Source organism: Cucumis sativus, chromosome 3, assembly GCF_000004075.3.
Source record: "Cucumis sativus cultivar 9930 chromosome 3, Cucumber_9930_V3, whole genome shotgun sequence".
NCBI classification, from domain to species: domain Eukaryota; kingdom Viridiplantae; phylum Streptophyta; class Magnoliopsida; order Cucurbitales; family Cucurbitaceae; genus Cucumis; species Cucumis sativus.
Window position 1 is genome coordinate 30,539,212 of NC_026657.2, and position 25,553 is coordinate 30,564,764.

General features: G+C 30.0%; 3 protein-coding genes across 3 annotated transcripts; 1 reads left to right on the forward strand and 2 right to left on the reverse strand.

The window, feature by feature from the left end:
- LOC101209675 (trihelix transcription factor PTL) lies at nt 1-3,073 on the reverse strand. The gene is made up of 3 exons (XM_004137826.3): nt 2,633-3,073; nt 1,315-1,861; nt 1-840 (listed from the first exon to the last, which is right to left on the reverse strand). The coding sequence occupies exons 1-3, from the start codon at nt 3,028-3,030 to the stop codon at nt 232-234; spliced, it is 1,554 nt and encodes a 517-aa protein (XP_004137874.1). The 5' UTR covers nt 3,031-3,073; the 3' UTR covers nt 1-231.
- Nucleotides 3,074-16,980: 13,907 nt separating this feature from the next.
- On the forward strand, nt 16,981-17,790 carry LOC101203380 (ethylene-responsive transcription factor ERF024). The gene has a single exon (XM_004137961.3). It carries the CDS (start codon nt 17,169-17,171, stop codon nt 17,718-17,720), a length of 552 nt encoding a protein of 183 aa, XP_004138009.1. The 5' UTR covers nt 16,981-17,168; the 3' UTR covers nt 17,721-17,790.
- Nucleotides 17,791-24,712: 6,922 nt separating this feature from the next.
- CBF3 (dehydration-responsive element-binding protein 1A-like) lies at nt 24,713-25,327 on the reverse strand. Its single transcript, NM_001280675.1, has one exon. The coding sequence runs from the start codon at nt 25,325-25,327 to the stop codon at nt 24,713-24,715; it is 615 nt and encodes a 204-aa protein (NP_001267604.1).
- Nucleotides 25,328-25,553: the final 226 nt, after the last annotated feature.

Sequence of the window (25,553 nt, forward strand, 5' to 3'; positions counted from 1 at the left end):
GGGAAAAAAAACAATATTTGATTAATTAATTTGCAATAATCATAATAATAAAAATTCTTGGCCCTCTTCTCCAATTCAAACAACTTGGATGAAGAAATCCCATTAATAATTAACTAAATATATTCATTGACTAGCTAACTTAATTAACTTCAAATTAAATAATCTCAACCAGCTAAACCCTAGATCAGAAAATCAATCTCTCTTTCAAAGATTTTCCATTGTCTAAGTATTTCAAGTTTGGTCACTTCCATTGTTGAGTTTGAGGCCAAAATTTTCCCACAAACCAGATTGAGATTGATCTCCTTCACCCATCAAGAACCTGAAGCAGTTATCTTGCACCACATGACCACCACCGCTGCCACCTGCGTTCGAACTATTTGGACTTTGTTCCTTGATGTGGGTGGCACCGTCGTACTGTCCGCCACCGCCACGGCTATAGAGGGAGGAATCTGTGTGTTGTTGGAAGTAAAGATTGTAGGTGGTGGTTGTTGATGTTGAATTCTCCTTGCGTTTCTTGTTGCCATGATTATCAATTATTTTCCTTTGGTAATTATCGTTGTTGTCTGCTAATAATTCTCTAGCTGTGTTGTTGTTTAGTATTTCGCTCCCGTCTTCGTTTTGATTCTCGTTATTGTTTCGATGATGCTCGGCTACAATTAATCCGTGGTCAGGCGAGGAGTTGTATTGATTATTATCTCTCAATTCTCTTCCTGTTAGCCTTTGTAATGCATCCATTAATGCCGCATCTCTAGATTCTATCCATGCTCTCTCCTTTGCCCAAAAGCTTCTCTCCCTATCCATTCTTGACACTTCTTGTCTTCTCCATTCCTCATCCCGAATCTGAAAAGACAAATCGTAGGATTAATATTGTCACTTTTGTAATTATCAGACATGTGTAACGAGTAATTCTACTTTCGTTTATATGAGAGATAACATGATCAGTGTTCCAAGCTTGAAATAAATTGCTTTTGAGATATGAAACCTTATGTTATCTAATATGTTACCAGAGTCTATAGAATTGAAATGAATATTTGGTAAAAAAATTCTATACAAAAATAGCAAAGAGTGCACCATCTTTTTGTGAGAAAAGATACGTATAGTGGGTCCGTAGAAGGACACGAGAGACATCATAATCTATATATATGATATACATAGAATCTATAAAAGATATACATGGATCACCCTGCTCATTTTCAGTCGTTTTTTAGATGAATTCCATGATTATCTAATAATTCATTTGAATTGATAAATAATAATCGAATCAAAAGGATAGCAGATTCAAATTGAAAGCGATTATAATATAACGTTGAATACCATTCTCTCCTTTTCCTTTTGTTCAAGAGTTTTCATGAGCTTCTCCAACCAAGCCTCTTGTTTATCAATTAGCTTCCTCATTTGCGAGTCGATGAACTGTTTAATTTTAGCCTTCCAGCATTTTCCGCCTCGCTTCTTCCTTCTTTTCTCCATTGAATCGTTATCCATTACACCAACTGAGCCGAGGTCGTCATTGCCATCTGATGAAGCCGAGGTTTCAAACTCGGAGGTGTTGGATAGGCTAAGGCTATCGCAGTAATGCTTCTGGTGAGCTTCGTGGCTCATCGGAGCGGAGGCGGTTGGATTGTTAGTTCCATTTTGTTGGAATCTGAGGTTTGTGTCTCCAACAAAATGGGAATCTGGAAGTGAAGGAGAATTGCTTGTTTCACCATAGAGAGCTTCCAATTGCCTAAAGAATCTGTAATTCTTACCATCTTGTCTTCCAGCTTTGCCTTCCTTTGTTTTTTTGTAATATTTATATAAATTCTCAAACTTTTCTCTGCATTTTTTCCCACTTCTTTGATAATTGTGTTCCTCAGCCATAATTCTGAAACAAAAATCAATTTCTTGGGAGAGATAAAGAAAAGAAATAGAATAAAGAAACAGAAAAGAAGCAATTTTCATTAATGATGCATGACAGAAGAAAAAAAAAAAACCCTAGATTTTGAAAAGCAATTTAAAGAAATGAAACTAAAAATAACTAACAAACACGATAGATTTATCCAAAATTGTAACAATTGATCATCACCAAAAAATTCATGCTGAAGAATTTAAAGCAAAGCCAAAAATTTGATCCTTTTGTATTCAAACCATAAAAACAAAAGAGAAGTTTTTGTTCAAATTTCAAGTTTAAGAAATTTGAGTTTCTTGATGGACCTTTTTGTTTTGGAGGGGGAGGAGAGGGGAGCGGGGTTGTATTTTTTTATTAACACAAAATTTTATGTTCTCATAAGAAATAATAATAATAATAATAACAACAACAACAATAAATAAAAAGTAAAAAAAAATGGACTGAAAATAAAGACAGTGTGTGTCACAATTCCTCTCTCTTCTTTCAAGAAAGTAGATTCTAAGACAATATTAAGAAAGCAAACCAACCAGCTGAATTCATGTACACACACTGTATAGTCATTTTCAAAATTAACAAAAAATTACAAGTATTCAAACCCCAATTCTCAAAAAAAAAAAAAACAACAACAACAACAACAAAAATCAAACCTTTCATCTTTTCAAAAAAAAAAGAAAAAAAAAAAATCAGCACCCAGTCTCAAATTCAGAAACTTGTAATATGCATTAGAAAAGATATATAATTATATACCTAGAAACTTCATCCCAAAGGGGGCCTTTTTGGTTAGCTTCTTTGAACTTAGAATCAAGTCGAGATCTAATTTCCAAGAGCGTAAGGGTTTCTTGTCGAGGCCATCGAGCTGTAGCGCAGTCGGCAGCGATGGACGCGGTTTCGGGGTCGAAAGCGTTGTGAACAGGGTGAGGGGAGAGTATGGAAGCAGATGGTGTAGTGGTGGAATCGGAGCGAAAGTCGGGGAGGGGAGTGTCGCGTGGCATCATCATGATGAGGTCGTAGGGAGTATGGTGGTGGCGAAAGGCGGAGGAGGAGAGATCATGGTGGGGAATTGAGGAAGAAGAAGGGAAATGGGAACGAGATGGAGGCGTACTCAAGAGGTGGCGGAGATCGGAGAGGGGATATTGATCGTCCATTTTTCCATGGGGAAATTGAGAGTAAAGAGATAAAAATAAAGAAGAAAAAAATAATAAATAAATAAATAAAAGAAAAAAGAAAAAAGAAAAAAGAAAAGAAAAGAAAAGAAAAGAGGGGTAGCGGCAGGGTCGGATCGTGTCGTCCACGAAAAAGCTAGAATTTACGCACTCGAGTCAGGACGATGGTCCCATGTCTATGTCAAACACTCTTATGTTCTCTTTCTATTTTTATTTCTTTTTCCCTTTCTCTCTCATATCATTTTAAACAATTTCATCTTACCCATCACACGGGTGGCGCCATCTTAACCTTTTACCTTAACCAATCTATTAATCAGTTTTATTATAACATCTTTTTCTCAGGTTTTTCATTACATATAATCGGTTTTTATTATTCTTAGTGTTCTACAGATCTTGAGCTTTCCATTTCATGGAGTAAAATCTTTATAATTTCTTGGTGTTTATGGATATTTTGAAACTATTAATTCACATTCAATGGCATTTCAATTATGTGTCTTAAGATATGTTCATTATTTATATTATCTTTGCATTACTGATCTTTTGCTTCTTTACATGTATTTTCATTACCTTTTTACGCCTTTTATGTTGATGTTAATTAACCATTGCAAATAAAATATCCAATTTAGTTGAATTTGAGGAGGAGTTTGGGTGTTTATACGTGAAAATGGTAGGTATTCATTTGTTTTTTTTTTAAAAAAAAAAGTTTATAAACACTATTTTTTATTTAAAACTCAATAGCTATATATGTTTTTTTAATTAATCTACTTCATACTCAAGTTTTTTAAAAAATCAAGTAAAAAAAACAACTTCTATTTATTTGTTTAGAAATTCAAGCGCACTTTCAAAGTTGAACAAAAATAAACAATGAAAATTTGGAGAAAGAAAACAAAAGCATAAATTGATGAAACATAAAGCAAGTATATAAAGACTTATTATAATCTTTGGGAAGACATAATCACATGAACGTTGTGTTGTATGTCTTGGGGTAATAAGTCTACTTTTTTTTTTTCTTTTTTTCAATTATGATTCTCTCCCTCTATCTGTTTAAATTAGTATACATTCAAAAGAGTTGAAGAAAAAAAATATAAAAATGAAAATGAAATGATTATCAAACATGCATTTAAGAAGTTTGAATATAAGAAAATAATCATAAATGTTTCATTAAAAGTATAGTTAGATTGATTAACATTTAACTACAAGATATATCTTTGATTAAGAAGATTAAGTTAAGATATATACATTTTTCTTTTTTATACATGTGAATAAAAGAAGCCTAACTCAATTAGATTTTTAAATATATCTCATCTCAATCAAAATGTTAAAAGTTATTAGTGTTATAACTCCTACGAATAGAGAAATCAAGCAGTTATTAAAGAAAACTAAGAAAATGTTAGAAGTTAAATTTTGAAATAAATAGTAATATTTGAAAAATGTCTCACACATGTAGTTTAGTGGCTAAGCGTAGTTTCTCAAACCCAATTCCAGTTTATGTTAAAAATTAATGATTGTTCCATTTACTATTTATAAAAGAGAAAAAACATAACTCACTTACATAATGTTTGACTCACATATCCAGGTTGGGTATGCTTTTGAGAAAATAATAATAATGATTAAAATATCACTTTAAGATATTTTTTTTAAGAAAATAAAAGTAATAAGTTTAGTCTTTTAATTTAATTTCTCGATCAATTTAAGTTATTGTTTAATATGTTCTAATCATTCAATCTAGTCGTAAAAGTAATATGAAAATTGATCGAGAATAATTTTTTTCAAGGAGATCGAACTTTAGAAAGGTTAAATAAATTACTATTGAGCTAAACGAGTTAGCAAATAATCAAATTTGTTTATAGATAAAAAAGCTAGGTTATTACCTAATAAAAAGAAACTAATAATTAAGTTTGATCAGAATTTTTTATGGATTTAAAAGTAAAGGAAGATTAGGATGAATTTTGTAATATTAGGACCAAACTATTTTGTGCTTAAGTTAAAAATAAATAGTAATTAGATTATATTTGCTTACCAAAGTTTACGTATATTTTTAATTATATATATAATTGTTATAATTTCGAATCACTCCAATGATATGATTCAAACTTTCAAACTAATCTTTATTTTTGGATGTTTTACTGAATGAAAGAAGATATTTGAGTTACGCATATGGTTTAGATGAAGTATGATGTCAATGGATTAAACCATAGTTGTTTGGATAAAGGGTATATAATGAAGTTGAATTTGTGTAGTAGTTTAATCAGTACGAGATGGTTTGAACATGGAGGTTAGAGGAAGGGAGAGTGAGAATGAGGGAATGAGAGAATGAGCAGAGAGGTTTTAAAGATGCAGAAGGGTTTTGGAAGGGCAATGTTGGAATTTGGCAGAGGAAGACACCAAAGGACAAGTCGAGTAAAGACGAGTTGGGTGTGGCCTTATGTTGCTGACGTGTACAGTGCTTAGGATTCTGACCTTTTGACTCGTCGCATTCTCATTCTTTTTCTATTGAGAGGAGTTTCTATACATACTACAACCATCTGCCACCTCACCCCCCCCCCCCCCCCATCTCCTATTAACGACGTCGTTTCCTCCACCAATCAGAACTCCAGTCAACCTGCTCATCACCAATAGTCAACCCCACCTCAAAAGTGGTCATAAATTTCCCTTTTTACTTTCCTTTGTTTTTTCTTCTTTTCTTCAAATTTTCATATTGAGTTTCAAATATATTAAGAATTCAGTTTTTGTCTTCACTAACAATTTACTCTTTCTCAATTTTGATTTGTAACCATTTATCTCTATACTTAAAATGCAATCAAAATTATATTTTAATTTTTTTGTTTACTATGTATCTCACAAGCATGCATTTGAGTCTCTAATTAAATTATTGTAAATGTTTTTAAAAACCAAATTAAGAAACATTTTTGGGTATCAAGTTTTTGTTTCTTATATTAAAAATTGTGATGGGATGACATGTAATTAAGTATTATTATATGGTATGAAATTATTGTTGATGAATGTACACACTTTTTGGTAATAAATGTTTAAAAAATTGGCAGTGTATCAACATTGGGTTGCTAAAAGTGTATACAAAATATTGATATATAGAGATCTAACTTCCACGCAAGATAGCTACTTACAAACCCATTATAGGTTTGAAAAGCTTAGATCATTGCCTACACACATTTTCATTTCAGAAAAACAAATCCCAAAAGAAGTGTTTGCCAACATTGTATATTGGCATCTGATGAGACAGAGATTTCAAAGTTCATGCACAAGTTCCATTGATACCTCGCTTTTACGGCATAATTTAAACGTTTAAGATAATAATAGACAGTCTTTAATTAAGATTTTAATCGTTTTAGTTAAAAATACTTCTAAACTTGAATGTGGGGACTCTAGTTAAATGTTTTTTTCTTAATAACTAGTTTGAGAATGAAGAAATGAGCATGAGTGGTACAAATATTTTAAGAGAGTGCGTATTTTCTTTTCAATTGGAGTTATAAAGAAATTTCTTTGTACTTATAATAACAAATTTTCACCTAGTAGATTCTTGTATGGGTTTTGATTTTTTTTGTTCGGTTCGGAGTTTTTTGACGTAAATTATTGCATTTCTAGTTTTATTGCTTTATTTGTTATTTTAATTTTTAGCTTATTTAATTCATATATATGAGGTTTTTTTTTTCCAATATAGTTGTTGACAGTAACTCGTGCGTGTAGAGTTTGGTTAAATCGCATCATCAAACTATCATATCAAGTGATTGGATTTGAGACGACTACTCCATGTAAGAAACTATTAAAAGCATATAATCTTCCCCTACCTTTACAAGCAAAAATAGAGGACTCCATTACCTTAAACAAGGAAGAAGAGAGAAAGATGGGATCGAATAAGAACTAGCTTTGTTCATAAAGAGTTAAAAACAAGTAGACAATATAATATAATTATAGGAACATGTAAGAAGTTGAAAACTCTAGAGTAAAAGAGGAAGAGAGAAGGAAAAAGAAGTGAGTTAGATATATTTATATTAGGTTAAAAGAAAGATTAGAGGATAGGATAAGAGTGTGTATAGGAAATGCAAAGGGAAAGACCAATAATTGAAAAGAAGAAAAGTACTATATATCTGAAAATAGGGTAAGGGGATTCAGAGCTTCAGGGGCTGGGATCTGCTGCCTCTTTGTGTTGGTGTGTGGCAGTGAGAGACTTTGCCCTCTTATACAAGTGGAGCCCACTGTTCCTTTTCTTCTCTTTTTTTCTTTTCAATTTACATATAAATAAATAATAATATTTTTAAAAAATAAAAGAAATTTGTTTTTTTATTTTGTGTGTGAATGAATTGAAACCACACCCCCACCATTTTACTATCTGACCCCATGTGATATTTTCAAACCCCATTGCACACATCTTCCCCTATCTACTCTCTGATCACCTTTTGTACTATTTCTATTTCCCTTATTATTTTAATGTCATTTCCCTTTTTTCTATATCCAACAATGTCTTTCTTTCTCTTTTCTAATTCGTCTAAAATAAGTGTCTCAGTCAATTTACGGTCTCTCTCAGTCAAAAAAACAAACATTGCACCATCTATTATTGCAAAGCATTTAGTGTGTTGTAAAGCTAGACTCATATAATATATACATAAGCTTTTTGAGACATATAACTCTTTGTCCACCAAGGATTATTTTTAAGCTTTTTTCCATGAAAATAGTTGGTGTGAATTTACTCGGTGGGTCATTATTAGTTTATCATGTTGATTTAAAGTAGTTGGTTTATGAGTTGAATTGAGAATATCATTGTTTGAACTCTTTTATCACATTTGATGCAAAAACACTTGTAGATATCGTTTGAACTATCACTACACTACTTAATATTATAAAGCTACGAGATGACTATCATATTTCTCTTTTGTATATAATTTTTACTAACACAACCCATTGGGTCAAATTATGTACTATTGGACAAAAACAATACATATACCCTACACATGGGACACCACCAAATATTACAACAGTTTCTGCCCTCAAATTCACAAATCAAAATTTGAAGATATTTAAATGAGCTACAAAATTATTATTAGTATTATTATTTGCACGACATGAATATGTGTTGTGTGTTTTGGACATTAATTAAAGAGTGGGTGTAAAAAAGATAGGGTTTGGTATTATTAAATGTTAGCCATAGAGTTGTTGCTTTCCCTATCACTTTCTCATGAAAGGTTTTAATTGAATGCTTGCTATGAAAAGTTAGAAAAAGAAAAAGACACCAAAATTAATATAAAATAAAATAAAATATCTTATATTATATGTCTATATATATATTATTACTAATATTAATATTATCTGAAGAGGTACAAAAGACTAAATCAAAAGTGATGAAGGAAGTTCTCTCATGCTCTGATAAATTTGGTCCATGCTTTCAATTGCTTTGCAGCTTTCTGATAGTTGCCAGTGGAGTTGATTAATTAGATTGAGGGTTAGTATTATTGCAAGATATATAAGATTTTATTTTTCAGTACTTTGACGCAAAAATGGGAAGAAAAAAAAAAGAGAGGAAATGTTTTGGTGAATTATTGTTTCTCTCTGCTATACATATGATTTGTATTTTAGTTGTTCTTCAAAATATCTTAAAGGCGTTCTTAAATCATGTATTGATTGTTGGAAGGAATTATTCAATATAATGTGGCTGTCACCAATGAGGTATATATATCTCCTAATAATTAATTGATTAATTTACATTTTTAAAATCTTTTTCTTATAATAATTCATCAATATATATAATTTTAAAAAGATCAATTTTGAAATTCTTCTATTATAAAATATGAATCATTTACGGAACATAAACTGATGTACTAATTAGGTTGGAGAAAAATATACTATTAAATAATTATTACGATCAAATACGATCGGTTTCTATTTTTCTCGAATAATCTCTCAAAACATAATAAATTTAAAAAACATAAACTTATTTTATTGTGTTTGAAGCTCATCATCTATTTTTTAACCTCTTTTAGACGTGGATTAATTCATTCTCTTTAATATATTGTCACATATCTATTGATTGTCACCTTTAAAAAAAAATGTCACATATCTATTAATTACCTTGCTCACATTTATAACGTAACTTTCACCTACCCGTCTCACTCACAAAAAAAATTTAGCCATCAACACAACTTCGACAGTACATTTTACTTAACCATCTAGTCAATACCACGTATACACAAACTAATCACAGCAAGCATTCCAAATTAAATAGAAAACCACCATCCAAAAGAATTAACACCAGCAACATATAACTTAAACCTAAACATTAAGAAAAAAGAAGTATTCACAATCTTACATTGGTGAGTGAAATGAAGGAATCTCATCCTCTTTAGTTAACTTTGTAGTTGATTTTAATTTTAGGTTGAAACTCTATGACGACAAAAACTACAGAACTGAACGGAGGGACGGACGAGATTACCAAGAAAAACCCTAAACCGGAAGGGTGAGAAGAAGAATAATAATAATAATAAGTGAAAGAAAAAAAGAAAAAAAGAAGAGAGAAGAGATAGATAGAAAGAAAGAAAGAAAGAAAGAAAGAAAGAAAGATGGGTATGTAAGACTGCAGAAGAATCTGAGAGCGTGTGGTGAGTCAGACAGAAAAATAAAAAACTAAAAAGAAAAAAGAAAGTGAAAATAGGGGTTTTTGGAAGAAGAGGAGAACGTTCCATCCATGCATTTGCTTACACATTCACTATTTATAATAATAACAACAAAAAGTATGCACGAGTGGCCCATAAACTCCGCTGTTCAGGTGCTGCACCTGCCACCCCCTTTACCTTTTCTTTATTTCCCTTTCCCGTCCTTCATCTTTCCTCTTTTTACCTATTTTCCTCCCAGGCCCCTTCTCTTCTTTTCTTTTGCTATTTGGCCCCCCACCCCTCCCCTCCCCTCCCCTCCCCTCCTCTGCCGCACTCTTTTCTTAGCAGCTGGCAATCACCAACCTAACTCCTTCTTCTTACCCTTCTCTGTACATTGTTTTTTCTTCTGAAGAATTTTAAAAAAAGTTTGAATTTGTAAACGGACCCCTTGTTTTTTTAGCCTTTTAACGCTACTATTATATATATATATATATATATATATATATCTTTTTACTCTTTTTTTTTTTTTAATTGATGGAGGGGTTTCATTAGAAAATCATGTGGTTAAAAGAGAGTTTTCTCTTGTGTATTATCATGGACTTGATACTTTTTCACTTTTTCTTTTTTCTTTTCTTTTTTTTTCTTTTTATTTAATCTAAAATCTACGTAAATGACAAAAAGTTGACTAATTCGATAAAGGGCTGAGAGTTTTGAGGGAAAAAAAGGTGAAACAATGCATAAGTTGAACGTTGTAGGGGTGGTTTTTATCTTGTTTAATACAGTGTAAATGTACCTAGTTTAATTAATATCCATGGATTAGAAGGATTTTAATTAGAAAAATACTTTGGTACATATCTTGATGAATTTTAAGTGAATTGCAAAAAAGTGGATACATAACTTACGACGCACCTAAAGTATTATTTGTTAAATTTGTGAATTTTGGGCCTCAGTGGTCTCTACTTCAAAATAGATTTGTGGGTGTGAAAAATGTAATAAGAAATAGAGTTTCTAGCTAGCATATTATATATACAACTTTTTTAGCATTTCAGATATTCACATAATTTTATTTATCTTTTTTTATTATTATTTTATTTTGTAGAAGAGTAGGTGAATGTGTACTCACAAGAGGAGATCATATATATATACCAAAAGATTAATTATGTACAAATCATACTTGAAATTTGGATCCACGTTTATATTGAAGACTAAATTATATAGATATAATATTATGAAAATTAAATATATATTAAGCGTTGGATACATCATACATGTAACAAATGATTTGAATAATGATAGCAAATCAATCCACAATAGATTTGTATCTATGGTGGGGTTGAAAAAATCACCGAACACTTTTATATCATCATGTGCATTATAGTGAGGAGCCATATATACATAAAATAGATAAAAGAAGTTGAATAATTACAAGTGTGAAATAAAAGAAACAAATTATGAAACATGTCGAGGCTTGTCCTATGCAAGGTCCAAAGTCTATGAGTGGGTTCAAGCTTAACAAAAGTACCAAGGAGGCAACACGAGAAAATACATGTTTCAAAAGGAAAAAGTTTGAGCCTAGGGTTTTAAACCAATGGCCCAACTGAGCCAGTGAATATAATACCACTTGAAAAATAGTTGAGTTGTGTTTGATTCAGTGCCCTACAACCTCAAGTGTCATAAACTACTTCGACTTTGCTAGAGATACATGCATATAGTTGTAGGCGGATGTAAGAGAAAGTTCATTATATAAGTAGCTCTATTCAACATTTCTCCCAAAAGGAGAAGAGTAAGTAATCTTCCAAGAAGAACCATTACTTAGTTTTTGTGTTCTTTACTGTAAGGCAGTAAAGTGTACGATGAGATCAACACTAATAAAACTCGTGCTAGGAGCTTTTACATAGTTCAACTCAGAAAGCGAGACCAAATCATAAAAGACGGGGTTTGGTAAATATGTCCACGAGAGGCTACAATGACGTTAATCACATGTGAACTCGGGTTGCCAACAAAACATAGATGGAGAGGAAAGGGGGGGTTTTGTGAATAATTAGAGAAGAAATTCATATATGGAAGAGAGAACATAGTGAATATAGGGTTTGATTGCTTGGTGAGAAAAGCAAAGAAAAAGCAGAGAAGAAAATGATATTGATAGGGCAAGAGGGGATGGTTTTGGGAAGTGATGAATTTGGCAGCCAACCAACCATGGGTTAGCTTTTTGGATGATTTGTATACATATATAGTTAAAAGGTTGGATGATTTTTGGATGAGTTGTCACCCCCCCTTAAAAATAATAAAATATAATCATATAGAAAGGACTTCATAATCATGAACTATAAGAAAGTTGGTGCCTTTAATTTTCAAGTACTAATTAAAGGAGTATCTTTTTAATGGCAAAAGTATCTTTGTTATAAATCATCAAATCCCATCAACTACTAAAATTTGTCTCCCTTCCAAAAGTTCCCTATATATCAATTTTCAAACCAAATTCTTACCTTCACAATTTTAAAATCATAACTCTCACCCATTATATTCTCCTAATTTTATTCCATCACTTTAGAATAGAAAGATTTGATGTATAAAAAGCTATAATGTAGCGTGTTGTTCTTTTGCAAAAAGCTTTTACCTTTATCCCTAATTTGTGTGAATTAATTTGTAGAGTATAAATATATTTAAAATTCAACTAGACGTGTTATGCTACAATAGACTAAATAAACTTAAATCTCCTATTCAACAAAACAAAACTTTTTCTTAAAATAAACTAGACCTAGTATGTTAGGCGTAGAAAATCTAGATCTATGATATGATAGAAACGGAAAGTATATATAAAGTGATATAAAATATTTAAATTTTTAAGTCTAAACAACGTGTAAATCATATATATATATATATTATGGGGTTGTGTGAAACACATCAATCAACGGTAATAAAGTCTCAAAATTTGATGATGGATACGTTGATGTCATTTGAAAGAAGAGAATGGTTATGAGAAGACAAAAATGGTGAGGCAAAGCAATACCAAAATGGAAAGGTAAAGTTAGGAATTTCCATTTTTAGAGCAAAAATTAGGAAGAGAGACGAATGGTGGATTTCTTGCCAATGTTTGTGGAGAAATGTCAAAAAGTAAAATAAAAGCCCAATTCTAAGTTTTTATCTCCGGCCCAAACGCTAGAAATGGGCCATTTTAAGGCCTTGAAAGATACTATTTTCTAATTTTTACCTTTAATTTACATAATATATATTTTAGCACTATATTTAGATAATAATTTTGGGTTTAAGATTGTGTTCATACAATTAATTTTTTGTTCACATGCCAAATGGTTGATGATGAACATAATTTTAATGTATAACTATTTAATTGAAATTTTGATATGGATATCAACTAAGGTATTTTAGACATGTGAATAATTAAAGCTTTTTGAGTTAATAAAGTATTGTAAAATATTAATGTTAAGGGTAAAAGATATTTTTTCGACTATGGGTATAACTCATCCTTATTTTCAACTATGCTTACTTAGCTTAGCTTGATCATTAGAATGAGTCAATAAATATAAATAGGTTGTTTGGATGGAGAGAATTGAAATGAAAATTATAAGATTGGTGAAAATTAAAAATGATATGTGTTTGATTGTGCATGAGAATGTATTTTGGAATAATTATTTTTTGTATTTCATTTGTAAAATTAATCATGAAAACTCTATTAGTTTTTAATATATTAATTGATAAACAAATGTAATCCAAATTTTCTTGAGAAAAACAATTATTTAAAAATCAAATAATAATATTAATTAATAGGTATTTATAAAAGGAGTAATTGATAAGATATAAATTTGATTAGTGTATATAATTATGATGTATTAATCCAATAAATTCTAATTAATGAATGATAAACTTATTAAAAAATACATTTGTATTATATTAATCAAAATCATCATTAACTAACTATAAATGTTTTTTACATAGGTTTTTACCATTTATTTAAAATTAAATATGAGTATATATGTCTATATATAAACCATAAATTTAATTTTCATGTAATTAATTTTAATAATATTACATAAAATGAAACAATAGAAAATGGATTGAAAGAGATAAGAGGATGGAGAAAGAAGAAAACTTGTCATTTTGAATGATATAGATCACGAGCATAAGCTACGAAGCTTTGTATCAAACAGGGACATGTTAATCTCATGTACATTTCCATCCTAATGCTCTCGATCTAAACGATCCTTTAAATAAATAAATATATATAAAAAAAGAGCACTTTTTCGATTTTACGAGTTTTTAGTAGTTTTAATTACGTGGTTCAAAAAAATTTAAAATATTAAATTTTTAGTCCTTAAAATTGTAGTGATATTTCATTTAGTCTGTCAAATTCTAAAATATTACAAAAAATTTAATCGTAAGCTTTAATTGTGTTTAAATTTAAGATTTAGACTTACCCACTTTAAATTTAAACATGAATACGTACTGATTAATTGAAAAATTATAAAGTAAAAGTTTTAAATTAATTTTATTTTGACAAAAATAATGTAAAATTTAATTAATTACACACACATATATTTTTTTAACTTTTCTATATATCAATTTGTAAACCCTACCATCAAACACTAAATAAGAGTATTAAAGTGAAAATTTAAAGTTAAAAATTCTAGATATTAAAAAAGTATGGACTAATTAAATCCTAAGAATAAAATTATAATATATATTTTGAAATTTTGGAAAGTAAATGTAATCCAAAATATAAGGTGGAACAAATATTTTCTATACATATGTAGTCAATGTCAAAAGGAAAATTCCGGCTTCTTTCTTGAAAATGAATTAGTCGTTCAAATTTCACATCATAAAAAATCAAAATCAAAGTGCTCATCAAAAATTGTTTATGATGTCTCAAAATTACAAACAGATGAGAAGGTTTTTTTTCTTTTAAATTTTGTATGGTAAAATTCATTGAACCAACGTCATATATATCAAGCTCATCACGATTAGGATACCTTTTTCCTTAAAAATTCCACACGCTTTTATGTCTTTCTTGATTAAGATTGATAGGTCTAATTTCCACTTGCCTCATTTTAATGGAGAGGGTGGTTTTTATTTAAAATTAGAAATCGAAGATGACAATTAAGAACTAAAATTATAATATTATGTGAGATTATACAAAACTAAGTTTGCATTTCAAACACATGTTACATAAACTAACCTATCCAACATCTACTTGCTTCAAAGACCGAACATTAAACACCAAGGACAACGCTCAATTCCTTAATTACTCGGGACACCTCAAAGTAGGTATAGTAACAATCATAATCTTTATTTTGCCACATATCTACTAAATTCAACCCAAATTTATGTAACAAGCCATTGGATGGAATGCTATAATTTAGTTTCAAAATAAACATATATAATCATGATAGGTAGGTTTAGTGAAGTGCATGGTGTCACAGACATATTTTTCCAAAGTGTGTTTACCTTTGGTTATATGCTCCGATTACCCCCAGTTTATCCCATCTTTACTTTGCATAACTAGTTTAGGTGTTTGCTTTCCATTCTAGGTCATAAAGCTTGGGTGTGACGTTTCGGCATTTTCCATATGCAAGCCTGCCAGAGAAGAAAATGTTCAAAATGTACTATAGGGGAGACATACCAGTTGAATCCCCGCCCAAGTATTAGTTGTACTCTTTGCAAGCTACCCTTTTTCCTTGCAACTGACAGTCTTTAATGCTTATTGTAACGTCTATTTCAATGTATTTCTTTCTTTCCCGCGTTTTATAAATAAAATTTCCCTAAAACGCGAAGAAAGGTTACGACATACATCGACGTTACCCACAACTCTTGGATTTTGATCGGCTGACTTGTTCGTGAGTTAGAACAAGTGCCGCACAATCGTCCGTCTCGAGGTTGAAACGCTACGATTGTGACACATGACACCATTTTTATTTATGAGGCAAAACCCCAAAACCTAATGTTCCCTTCTTTTTTTTTTTTTTTTGGGCAAAACCCCAAAAGCACAAATTTGACTACCATTTACCCAAATGTTATTCATTAGAAAATTAGTACTAAAAATATATTTAGTTAACCAATAAATTAAAGAAGAAGACATTATATAAACATCAGAAGTAAAAATACATATTGAACCAATTATTTCTTGGTAATTTAAAGAAAATTATTTTACAGTTATATATTTATATTTTAATATACAAACTTTCCACCCATGAGATAAAAGGTAATTAGGTCAAATTAGAGTTATTTTTCTTCAGTGAGAGTTACATATAATATATAGTACAAATTTGTGTACCCCATCTTCAACTTGTATACAATAAAATATTCAATGAAGCAGAATGATAGTGAAGTTAGAAACCACTACCTTTAATTAGGTGATTAGTCTCTCATTTATCTACTGTTGATTTTAATTACTTCACATGCAAGCTAATGCAAAACTATAGTTGTGCTATTATTATACATTTTTACAAAAATCACTAACTATTATTTACTCTTGAAACTTCCAGATTCTCTTAACTTTTAAGTGTTTTACATGGCTTTGAATTTTCATTTTTTTTAATCTAATTAATGTAATTATTGAAAATTTTAAAATATATTAATATTAATTTATTTTGTATAAATTATAAACTTTTTGTCTGAAATTACCGGAATCCTAAACTATTTGGATTCGGGTTCAAAGTATGATGATGTTAAAAATATTTAAACTTAACAAAGATATTTTTCTGCACTCCCTAATTTCACTATTTTTTATATTGTTAATTTTTTTATTTTATTTTTTTTGTAAAAAATGCATAAGAATAACTGATTAAAGAAAACTATTTATATTATCAAAATTGCAATATATATATACATAGAAACCAAGTTTAGATTTAGAATAATATATTAATGTATTTTAACATTTGGTCTTAGGTTTGTTTTCAAATTGTATTCAAAGTTAGGATGTTATAATAGAACCATAAATCGAAAAGAGTTTAGATACATTTTTGACACACCAATTGTGAGTGAAAGATCAAATATTTACTCACAAATTATTGTTGGTTAGTTGCTATAATTAGTTGAGAATTAAAACCATGTCACTCTCTTCCTCTCTCTCACAGTAAGACCAATACCTCATATTGAAAGCTAGGCTTTTTGATGCTCTAATGAATAATGAATAATGTGTATGATTTCCCACCTTTGAAAGCCTTTGAACCAATTATTAGGTTTGTGAAAGTGTTGAAACCACACACACACATAATTTTATTAAATCTCCCAAATCTCTTGTCAACTCAACCTCCATATATATCATATATATCCATCTTCATAATATTATTTTTATTAATTCTCTTTCAATAATATCCTTGATTTCTTCTCTCCTTCCTTCCCCAAAAATCTCCAAGCTGGCTATGGCTGTGTGTTCCACCCAAACCCTAATCAGAATTCCGTTCATTTCCAACTGGTCTGCACTCTCTTCCTCTTCCCTTCACCCATTTTCCGATCTCCATAAATGCCTTCCCTTCCCTCCACCATCTTCTTCACTCCCCCTTCATGGCTTCTTCTTCTGGCCGCCACCCCGTCTACCGTGGCGTTCGCCGTCGCAACACTGGCAAATGGGTCTCTGAAATCCGCGAGCCAAGGAAGCCCAACCGTATTTGGCTCGGAACTTTTCCCACCGCTGAAATGGCTGCTGTTGCTTACGACGTTGCCGCCCTTGCCCTAAAAGGCCAAGACGCCGAACTTAATTTCCCTAATTCCGCCTCGTCTCTCCCCATCCCCGCTTCTAGGTCACCATCGGATATTCAAGCTGCAGCTGCGTCTGCTGCTGCTGCCCTTGGAGCGGCTGCAGCTGCCATGGAGGCACGGAACAATATCAGTTCTCGTCGTGGAAGTCATTCCGAAGACGTCATGTACGGAGCAAGATATGGTCAAGAATATGAATTGGGAAATCAGTTCATGGACGAGGACTTGATCTTTGATATGCCTAATGTTCTAATGAATATGGCGGAAGGAATGCTTCTTAGCCCTCCTCGTTTCAACAACCATGGCGGAGACGACAACCGCGACTTCGGCACTGACCAAAATCTTTGGAATTTTCCCTAAGTAACAATAATATAAATACATATACATATACACACCATATTATATATAACAACACATATATATATAACTATATGATCAATACATACATATTACATATCAAATTTTTGGCTTCGTATATCCATATATATATGTGTGTATGTATAAAGGAGGTGCTGTGTTATATGGTACCCTTCATATATGTAAGTTTCTTGAACTATACTTTTAATTCAAGATAGGTTTTTTTAAAAAGGGGTTTTTCTTGTTCTTCTTTCTGATATTGTGACTCTAAACGCCGTCATGGCCAAAAAAAGTAAAGAACTATGAGGTTTGATTTGAGAGATCAGTTGGTTCATCGTCAGCTTTGGCTGCGGTTTCCATTGAAAATGAGAGAAGTTTGTTTGGTGAAGAAAAAAGCAAAAGCATAGAGGAAGAGGAAGTTGAGAGGTAAAGTCAGTTTGAATATATAAAATAATAGGACAACACTTTAATTAATCCAATGGGGACTATTAAATTTCTAAGCATGTGAGTGTGGTTGCAATTTTTATCTAATTTTTTTATGGATATTGGATAATAATTATGACATTCTACTTACTGGGGGGGGTCTCTTTCTAATAATTTGTGTTTTGTGTAGGTTGAATTTAGTTTTTAACTTGGCACTACTATATAATCATATAAATGAGTCTCATGTGATCTCTCAATTTAATTAATAATATTATATAACAAAACAAAATTATATATGATGAATTTGATTATATCATAATTGAAAATCTTGGTTAAAAATGTTTTGATAAAAAATGAAGTGAACTGAAAATTATTGATGAAAGGGAAGATTATTATAATTTCAAGGCTATATCTTATCTTTGATGGTGTTTGATAAAAATCGTAGTACCTTGTTATGGAAGGTCATCATCACTCTTGTTGCATCTTGGTTGTGTTGTAATAATATGTACATCCAAACTATTTTCTCGTTATTACATTTTAAGGTTATTTTTCTCTACCCTCTAACCTCTCATTTACTTAAACTTCTTGAAATTGCAGAGACTAATGAAACTAAATTAAAAATAATTATATGAGTTTAATAGAAGCTAAACTTACTAATTAATTCGCCTGACCAGAATATATATATATATATATATATATATATATATATATATATATATATATATATATATATATATATATATATATATATAAGACAAATTAGATAAAGAGAAAAATAAATAAAAAAAGCTAAATTTTTATTGGTATGAAACTAAGCTTCCTTAACCACTAATCTTCTTGGTTTCTATTTCAAAAAATGAAGTTCGTGTGCTAACAAACTTATTTGTTTTTTCTTCTTCAAATATATTTAAGAAAGCCAAATTATTCTCTTCTGTTTCAAATAAATTTTTATTCTTTGTTTCTCTTTCAGAAACTACATTTTTATTGTTCGCATTACACATATTTTCAAAAAAAGAGAAGAAGAACAAGAAGAAATTTGTTGGTATTTAGTAAAGAATAAACAACTTTTATATACTAAGAAAGGTTCATTAAAATTGAAAAAACTTAAACATAATATTAAACTCATATTTTGAGTTTCTTTTTCTTTTTTTATTTTGAGGAAACGAAGAAATTAAAATTTGTTGAGATGTCAGACTCAAATTATGATTCCCTAAGTCTAAGAGCTATGAAGTTTGTGAGTAAACAATGGAATGTCTGCAGAGAAACGTAATACCGACCCCTCACCTTCTTCCTTTATGCCTCTCAAACTCATGCATTTCTTTCTTTCTTTTATTCTTATTATTATTTTACAAACGTTAGCTAATATATATACATTAACACTAAAAGAAAGGATTAAGAATAAAAGTGTAGATCTTAAAATCAAATTTTAAAAGTAAAATTTTAGCAGTTTAAAATTTTAAGAACTAAATTGAAATCCAATATTTAACAAAACTCAGGAACAAATGAAAATTATAAATCACTCAACAATAAAAGCAGGGTAACTAACAAAAGTCTTAATTAAAATGTAGGAAAACACATAAATTACTTGAGGAAAAAATATAAGATAGCAATCATTTCATCTTTTTGTTAGCTTTTGACTTTCAAAATGGTTTGTTGGGGTAAATAAATAATGTAATTAAACTATAAAAATATCTCTATATCACCACTAAATTATAAAAAATCATGCAACACCTCAATCTATCAAAACTATATGGAATGAAAAGAATAAAATTATCAATAAACACATGTTTTAGGACCAAAATTGAGAAATTCTACACTTAATAACTAAATAAACATATAAATTTCTTATTAAAGTTAAAAAACTAGATTTAAGAATTAAATTTAACCTCTGATTATATTTATAATTTTCACATATAATCAAATAGGGTGTGATGTCCATGTGTTACTTTTAACCCTAGAACCCTCAATTATCCAACTTTCCAAATGACAAGATAAGGGTTGTGTAGTATTATTCAAATCTTCCAAAGACAAAATCATATAAAAAGATGAACTTTTTCTATATTTATCATAAAATCTATTGCTCCAATAAAAAAGAGGGTTTGAATTAAAACAAAAAACAAAAAACAAATATGCTATCAGAATGGTCAAAGAAAAAAAGTTACGTAAAAATGAGTATAATTTTACTTGATAAAATTTGTAGTGAAAAAATTTAGAACAATAACTTAAAAGAAGAATGGGAGTGGAAATTTGGAGAATGAAGATAGGGGGAACCAAGAATTAAATGTGCTGTGAATGGAGAAAGTCAATTAGGATCATAATTGTTAAGTACAAGATCATTTAAGCACCAAATAAAAGCTTAATCAACACTCTTCCACCATATTTTATATTATTTATTTGGGTGAGTTTAATATGGATGCCTTTGCTAAAGCAAACAACTATTCTTTTTATCATTTTTTATTCGTTTTAAAAAAAATTAATGTAAATACTTCATCATACAATTTATTTATTTTGTAAAACTTTGTTAAAATTTTCAAAACTACTCTAAAAGTTTTCATCTTTCACACTCTTTTAAAATAATCGTTCAAATAGTTTTTTTTTTTTTTTTTAGAAAAATTTCCATGAATTAGGTCTCTAATTTTAGTGCTTCTCACACCCACACCCCTCTTTTTAGTCTCTCTCTCTCTAGTTTTAGTGCTTTCATGCATATGGTTATTGTGGCTTAGGGCCTCTCTTCTCTCTCCTTTTGATATCAACAATATCTTTCTTTATGGAATTTTATTGGTAATGTTTTGTGCTATTTGGCCTTGTGGGATATCACACATACACCCATGATAAAAACAACACTCTTGATTTGGCTATGGTAGTGGTGGTTTTCACCTAAGTTCTTACGCTCATCAAATTGTATGAAACTTTCCCAAATTGTTCTATAAGTTCTGGTTCTTTAAGAGAATCTAGAGAACGTTCATCATTTTTCTTGCTACCCTTTTTGATTTAATAAAATTTAGAAATGTAGCAATATTAAATTATTGTGTGAATAATAAACATAGTAGAATCTTTCTGTGCCATCCTTTCCTCAAGAGTTTTCTTTTAAAGACGAGCAATGTGCCAAACAAACTAATTAAGCCCATGTTCTAACCCATTACCTTATTTAGCTAACAAATGTATTAATTGAAGTTGCCATAATGTTAACCCATGGAAGGTAGATTTAACACAAAGTCTCCACTTTTAAAGCTCTTTTAGCATTTTTTTTTTTTTTCCTTTTCGAATTCTTTCTAATGTTATGAAATAAATTCATTTAATCTTTAAATTTTCATAAATAGTTCTCTTTATAATCGTCAATATAAAACATATAAATTAAATATTGGAAGAAAAGAAAGTAACAAGATGCCTTCCATGTTCATATTTTAGGACTTCATCGGTTTTTACTCAACATTTAAAGAGAATTGAAAGAAAAAAAATATTAGGTCTGGCCCAAGCCCAGTGACTATAGGTTATTAATATCAGCCCAAAACATGAGCCCAATATGGCATGCACTCACGGGTGTCAATTAAAAAGAAGTTAAATGAAAGGTAGTTTTAATTAACTTCGATAAATGTAGGCAAAACATCCTCATCGTTTTAGGAATATTTGAAATACATAACAAAATTGAATGGTTAGTTTTGAGAGTAGGCAGAGCATCGTCGTGTTATATTAAACATTAAATTTGGTACAACTTCCAATTAAAAATAGTCGTGTGCTGATTTTTAAAAATTTGAAAATACAATGATTTGATTTTAATTTGTTAGAGGAAAACAAAATTAGTAAAATAATGTTTATTTAAAAGCATGTGCATTTTTTTATTTAAAAAAAAAAAAATCAAAATCCATCAAACCATGTGTTTGTGTTTTGTAAAAAAGAAACAAAATTAATAGAAAAAAGAGTTTTAACATATTGTAGTGTGTAGATATTAAACTTGGAAATGAAAGGGTTTTCTGTCCATATAATTCTGCCCATGTCGTTTTCACTCTTTTATTTTATTTTATTTATTTATTGTAGTAAGTGGGTAGTAGACATTATATAATTATTGAAATTTATATATCTAGGCAGCCACCCCCCATTGCTACTATTCTCATCTTTATTATTTTTATTCATTTTTCTTTACTTTTCTCATCTTTCCTTCTGAGTGGGTAGATATATATATATATATGTTTCATTTTCTTAATTACCACACATTTTTAATATCATACATATTATTTTGTAATATATGATAGATCCTGGACATAAACTTTGGTCTATTCTCCATCTCATTTGCTTTTATATTACTATTAATATTATTGTACTTGTTTTTTCAATTTGGACATTCTTGGTGGTGTTGTAGGTCAAAGACTGGATACTTTTTTGATTAATTATTCATACAAACCGTTATCAAATCATACATCTATTTAGCTCAGTATGAACACCGATTCATAGGGTGGGTCAATATCAAGCTATTGATTTTATTTAGTTAAGTATGAAAAGGTCGGTTATCAAGCCATAATAATGTCTAAGTATGGAGGTGGTCAATTCATAGGACCGGCTATGAAACTTGAGGAGTTTATTGCATATGTGTTGTTATTTTGGACATATACATGGGTCACTAATAAAAAATATATAGATGAAGTAATATTAAGGGTAACTCATGACATATGAGGCAATTAAGATAAAATAGATTTTGAATTCTACACTTTCAAAACAATAACTATAAGTTGATCATAAAAGTAGAGAGTTTGAGTTAAAAAGAGATAAGAATGGATAAAAAAACAAAACAATTATTAGAAACTTTGTTTTTTTCCTCTGGGACCAAAATGAAAAAAAGCAGATGCATCATCGTTCGTTGAGTGTGAATTTAGATTTGATTTGTTTAGGAGAGAAAAACGATATGTACAAGTATAACAAAAAATATAGACCACACCACACACCAACATAATTATGGTTGCCTTATACTTACCAATACCAATAATTGAAATTAATATTATTAGGTTACTCTCCATCTCACAGACCCAAACTTAATTCTTTACAAGTTTTGGAATATGGATTGTATCCTAAATTTTAGATATTGTATCAATTTAAACAAGTTTTTTTAAAGATTTCTGATTTCACATCGTTTCCTAATTACTTTAATTCGTAAATTATTGATTTAGTTTTATTCTTTAAGTTTATCATTATTTTATGTTTAGATCAGCTGTGATGAAACATTCGTGACTACAAACATTATAGGTTAAGAATAATTGATCGTCTCAAACAAAAAAAAATATTTAAATAGTTCTGCTGCTTAGCAACTTTACCATATATAATTTAATTGCCTAAGGTCTATTTCTGTTAACTTTAAATGTGTGCAAAATTAGTTTAAATTCTTACACCTCTGATGAATGTTTAATTCAATATGGTTCTGAAATTTATATTTTGTTTTATTTTAGTCTTTAAATTTTTAAATAAAAATGTCTATTTTAGTGCAGAGTAATTTTTTTTGTCACTGTCGTTCAGATTTCATTAATTATCTAACAAAAGTAATGAGACGTCTTCTATACATATGTAAATGATTAGGTTCCAAGTTTGAGAAATAAAAATAAAAATAGCAAGAGTGGGAGAGTGGAAGAGGTGATATGAGAAATTTGAGTTTTGAACCAAAAAAAAGGAACAAAATTAATTTTAGGTTCAGTTGATAAATGTGTATGTTATGTTTTTGTGTTAACATAAAATATTTATAGAATAAATTAACGAGATTTGTTGGTTATTTATCAATTAAGTAATATGAATCTAAAATATAATTTCAAATATAGAAATCATACATCATTTAAAAGTTAACACAATCCTAACGAAAACCAAAATAACTTTTTTTTAAAAGGTTCAATAAATAAAATACACATCGTTTAAGAATTAAAATAGAATTTAAACCATATTTGTTCCTTACCTAATATCTATCTCTATTTGTATCAAATGTTAGTGAATTAACAATTAAGGTTGTAATTGACAAAATAATGACTACATATTTGTTATCCTTATATTATTTATGCTGTGAAGGAGTTCGTTTTGATAGGTGTTAATGTAAAGTGAGTACTCATATTAAATATGTTTAATTAGTTTCCTCTCTCGAACATATTAAATATGTTTAATTAGTAAATCTTTGACAAAAAATAAAAAACAAAAATATATGTTAGGCTTCAAAAATAAATCTCTTTTTGTTCTATATTATTGTTGTTGTATAAATAATCAAACTGTGTTATTTGTTGTTAAATTTTCTAAGAGCAATAGAGAATCAAGCCACAAATTATTTACTGGTGTTCGTAAACATAGTTCATCCTTCTTTTCTTTTTCACTGTAAAAGAAACAAACTTGTATAAACGATTAAGGCGTCAAATATAATCTGTGATCAGCTACAATAATGAACTAGGAGTGACTAACACCAAAAATCTAAACTAGAAATATTATAGTTGAGTTGGTACGAATGTATTATTGGATTTCTGGTAGTAATAAACCACACCTTTTAGTTTTCCTTTGATGCATTCAACCTTTTAAAACCGTTCAATAAATTCTTCAAATCAAATTAACAATCTTCACTCATGACTCCATAACGACAATTCGATCGTGTTCTCGGAATCCTCCCAATCGAATTCCTTCTTCATTCCCGGTGGTGTTATAATCAAACCCTCCGCCATACCCGCAATAATCGCCGGCATGTTAAACACCTCCTCCTCGTCCCAAAAATAATTTGGTCCTACTACCTTCTCCTCTGACATTAAAGAACACAACGATAACGACGAGGGCGACGATAGAGACAAAGGCGTCAATATATCGCCTGACGTAAATGTCTCTGCCGTCTTAATCGCCATGGCTCGAATATCGCTTATGGAAGAAGACGAGGACATGACTCGTGGAAATGAGTGAGCGAAGTTGGGAAAATTGAGTGGTACAGACTCACCTTTAATAGCCAAGGCAACTACGTCGTACGCAATAGCCGCCCTTTTTGGGCTACAAAAAGTCCCAACCCAAAAGCTAGATTTTTTGTTAGGTCGTCGAAGCTCGCAAACCCATTTACCATTCCTTTGGCGAACGCCTTTATAAATCGGGTGGCGGGTCTCTTGAAATTTTTTCCGACCGGCCTTTCGCTTCGCCACTGTGGTGGGCGGCGGAAGGTGGTCGTTGGTTGAGCTTGAAGACGAAGAAGACATTAAATTGAGAAAATGTGTGGATGCCCTAATTGCAATTTGGGACGACGGAGTTGTAAGATTTTATGCATCACTTTTGAAACAATCTTTTTAATTGTTTTATTTTTCTAAAGGAAGAAAAAAAAATAGAAAAAAGGTATAATGTTAAACACGTGGTCAAAATTTTGGCCCACATTTTATACTCCACGTGCAGTCAGAAAACTCACGTGCACAAGTAAAACTTCAATAT

What these genes read in the sequence shown, in the direction of transcription:
- LOC101209675 (XM_004137826.3), bottom strand. Translation starts at nt 3,030, where the DNA reads ATGGACGATCAATATCCCCTCTCCGATCTCCGCCACCTCTTGAGTACG. An exon ending in CTTTGGGATGAAGTTTCTAG is followed by an intron (nt 1,862 to 2,632) that starts GTATATAATTAT and finishes TTTTTGTTTCAG; the next exon opens with AATTATGGCTGAGGAACACA. An exon ending in AAAAGGAAAAGGAGAGAATG is followed by an intron (nt 841 to 1,314) that starts GTATTCAACGTT and finishes TTGTCTTTTCAG; the next exon opens with ATTCGGGATGAGGAATGGAG.
- LOC101203380 (XM_004137961.3), top strand. Translation starts at nt 17,169, where the DNA reads ATGGCTTCTTCTTCTGGCCGCCACCCCGTCTACCGTGGCGTTCGCCGT.
- CBF3 (NM_001280675.1), bottom strand. Translation starts at nt 25,327, where the DNA reads ATGTCTTCTTCGTCTTCAAGCTCAACCAACGACCACCTTCCGCCGCCC.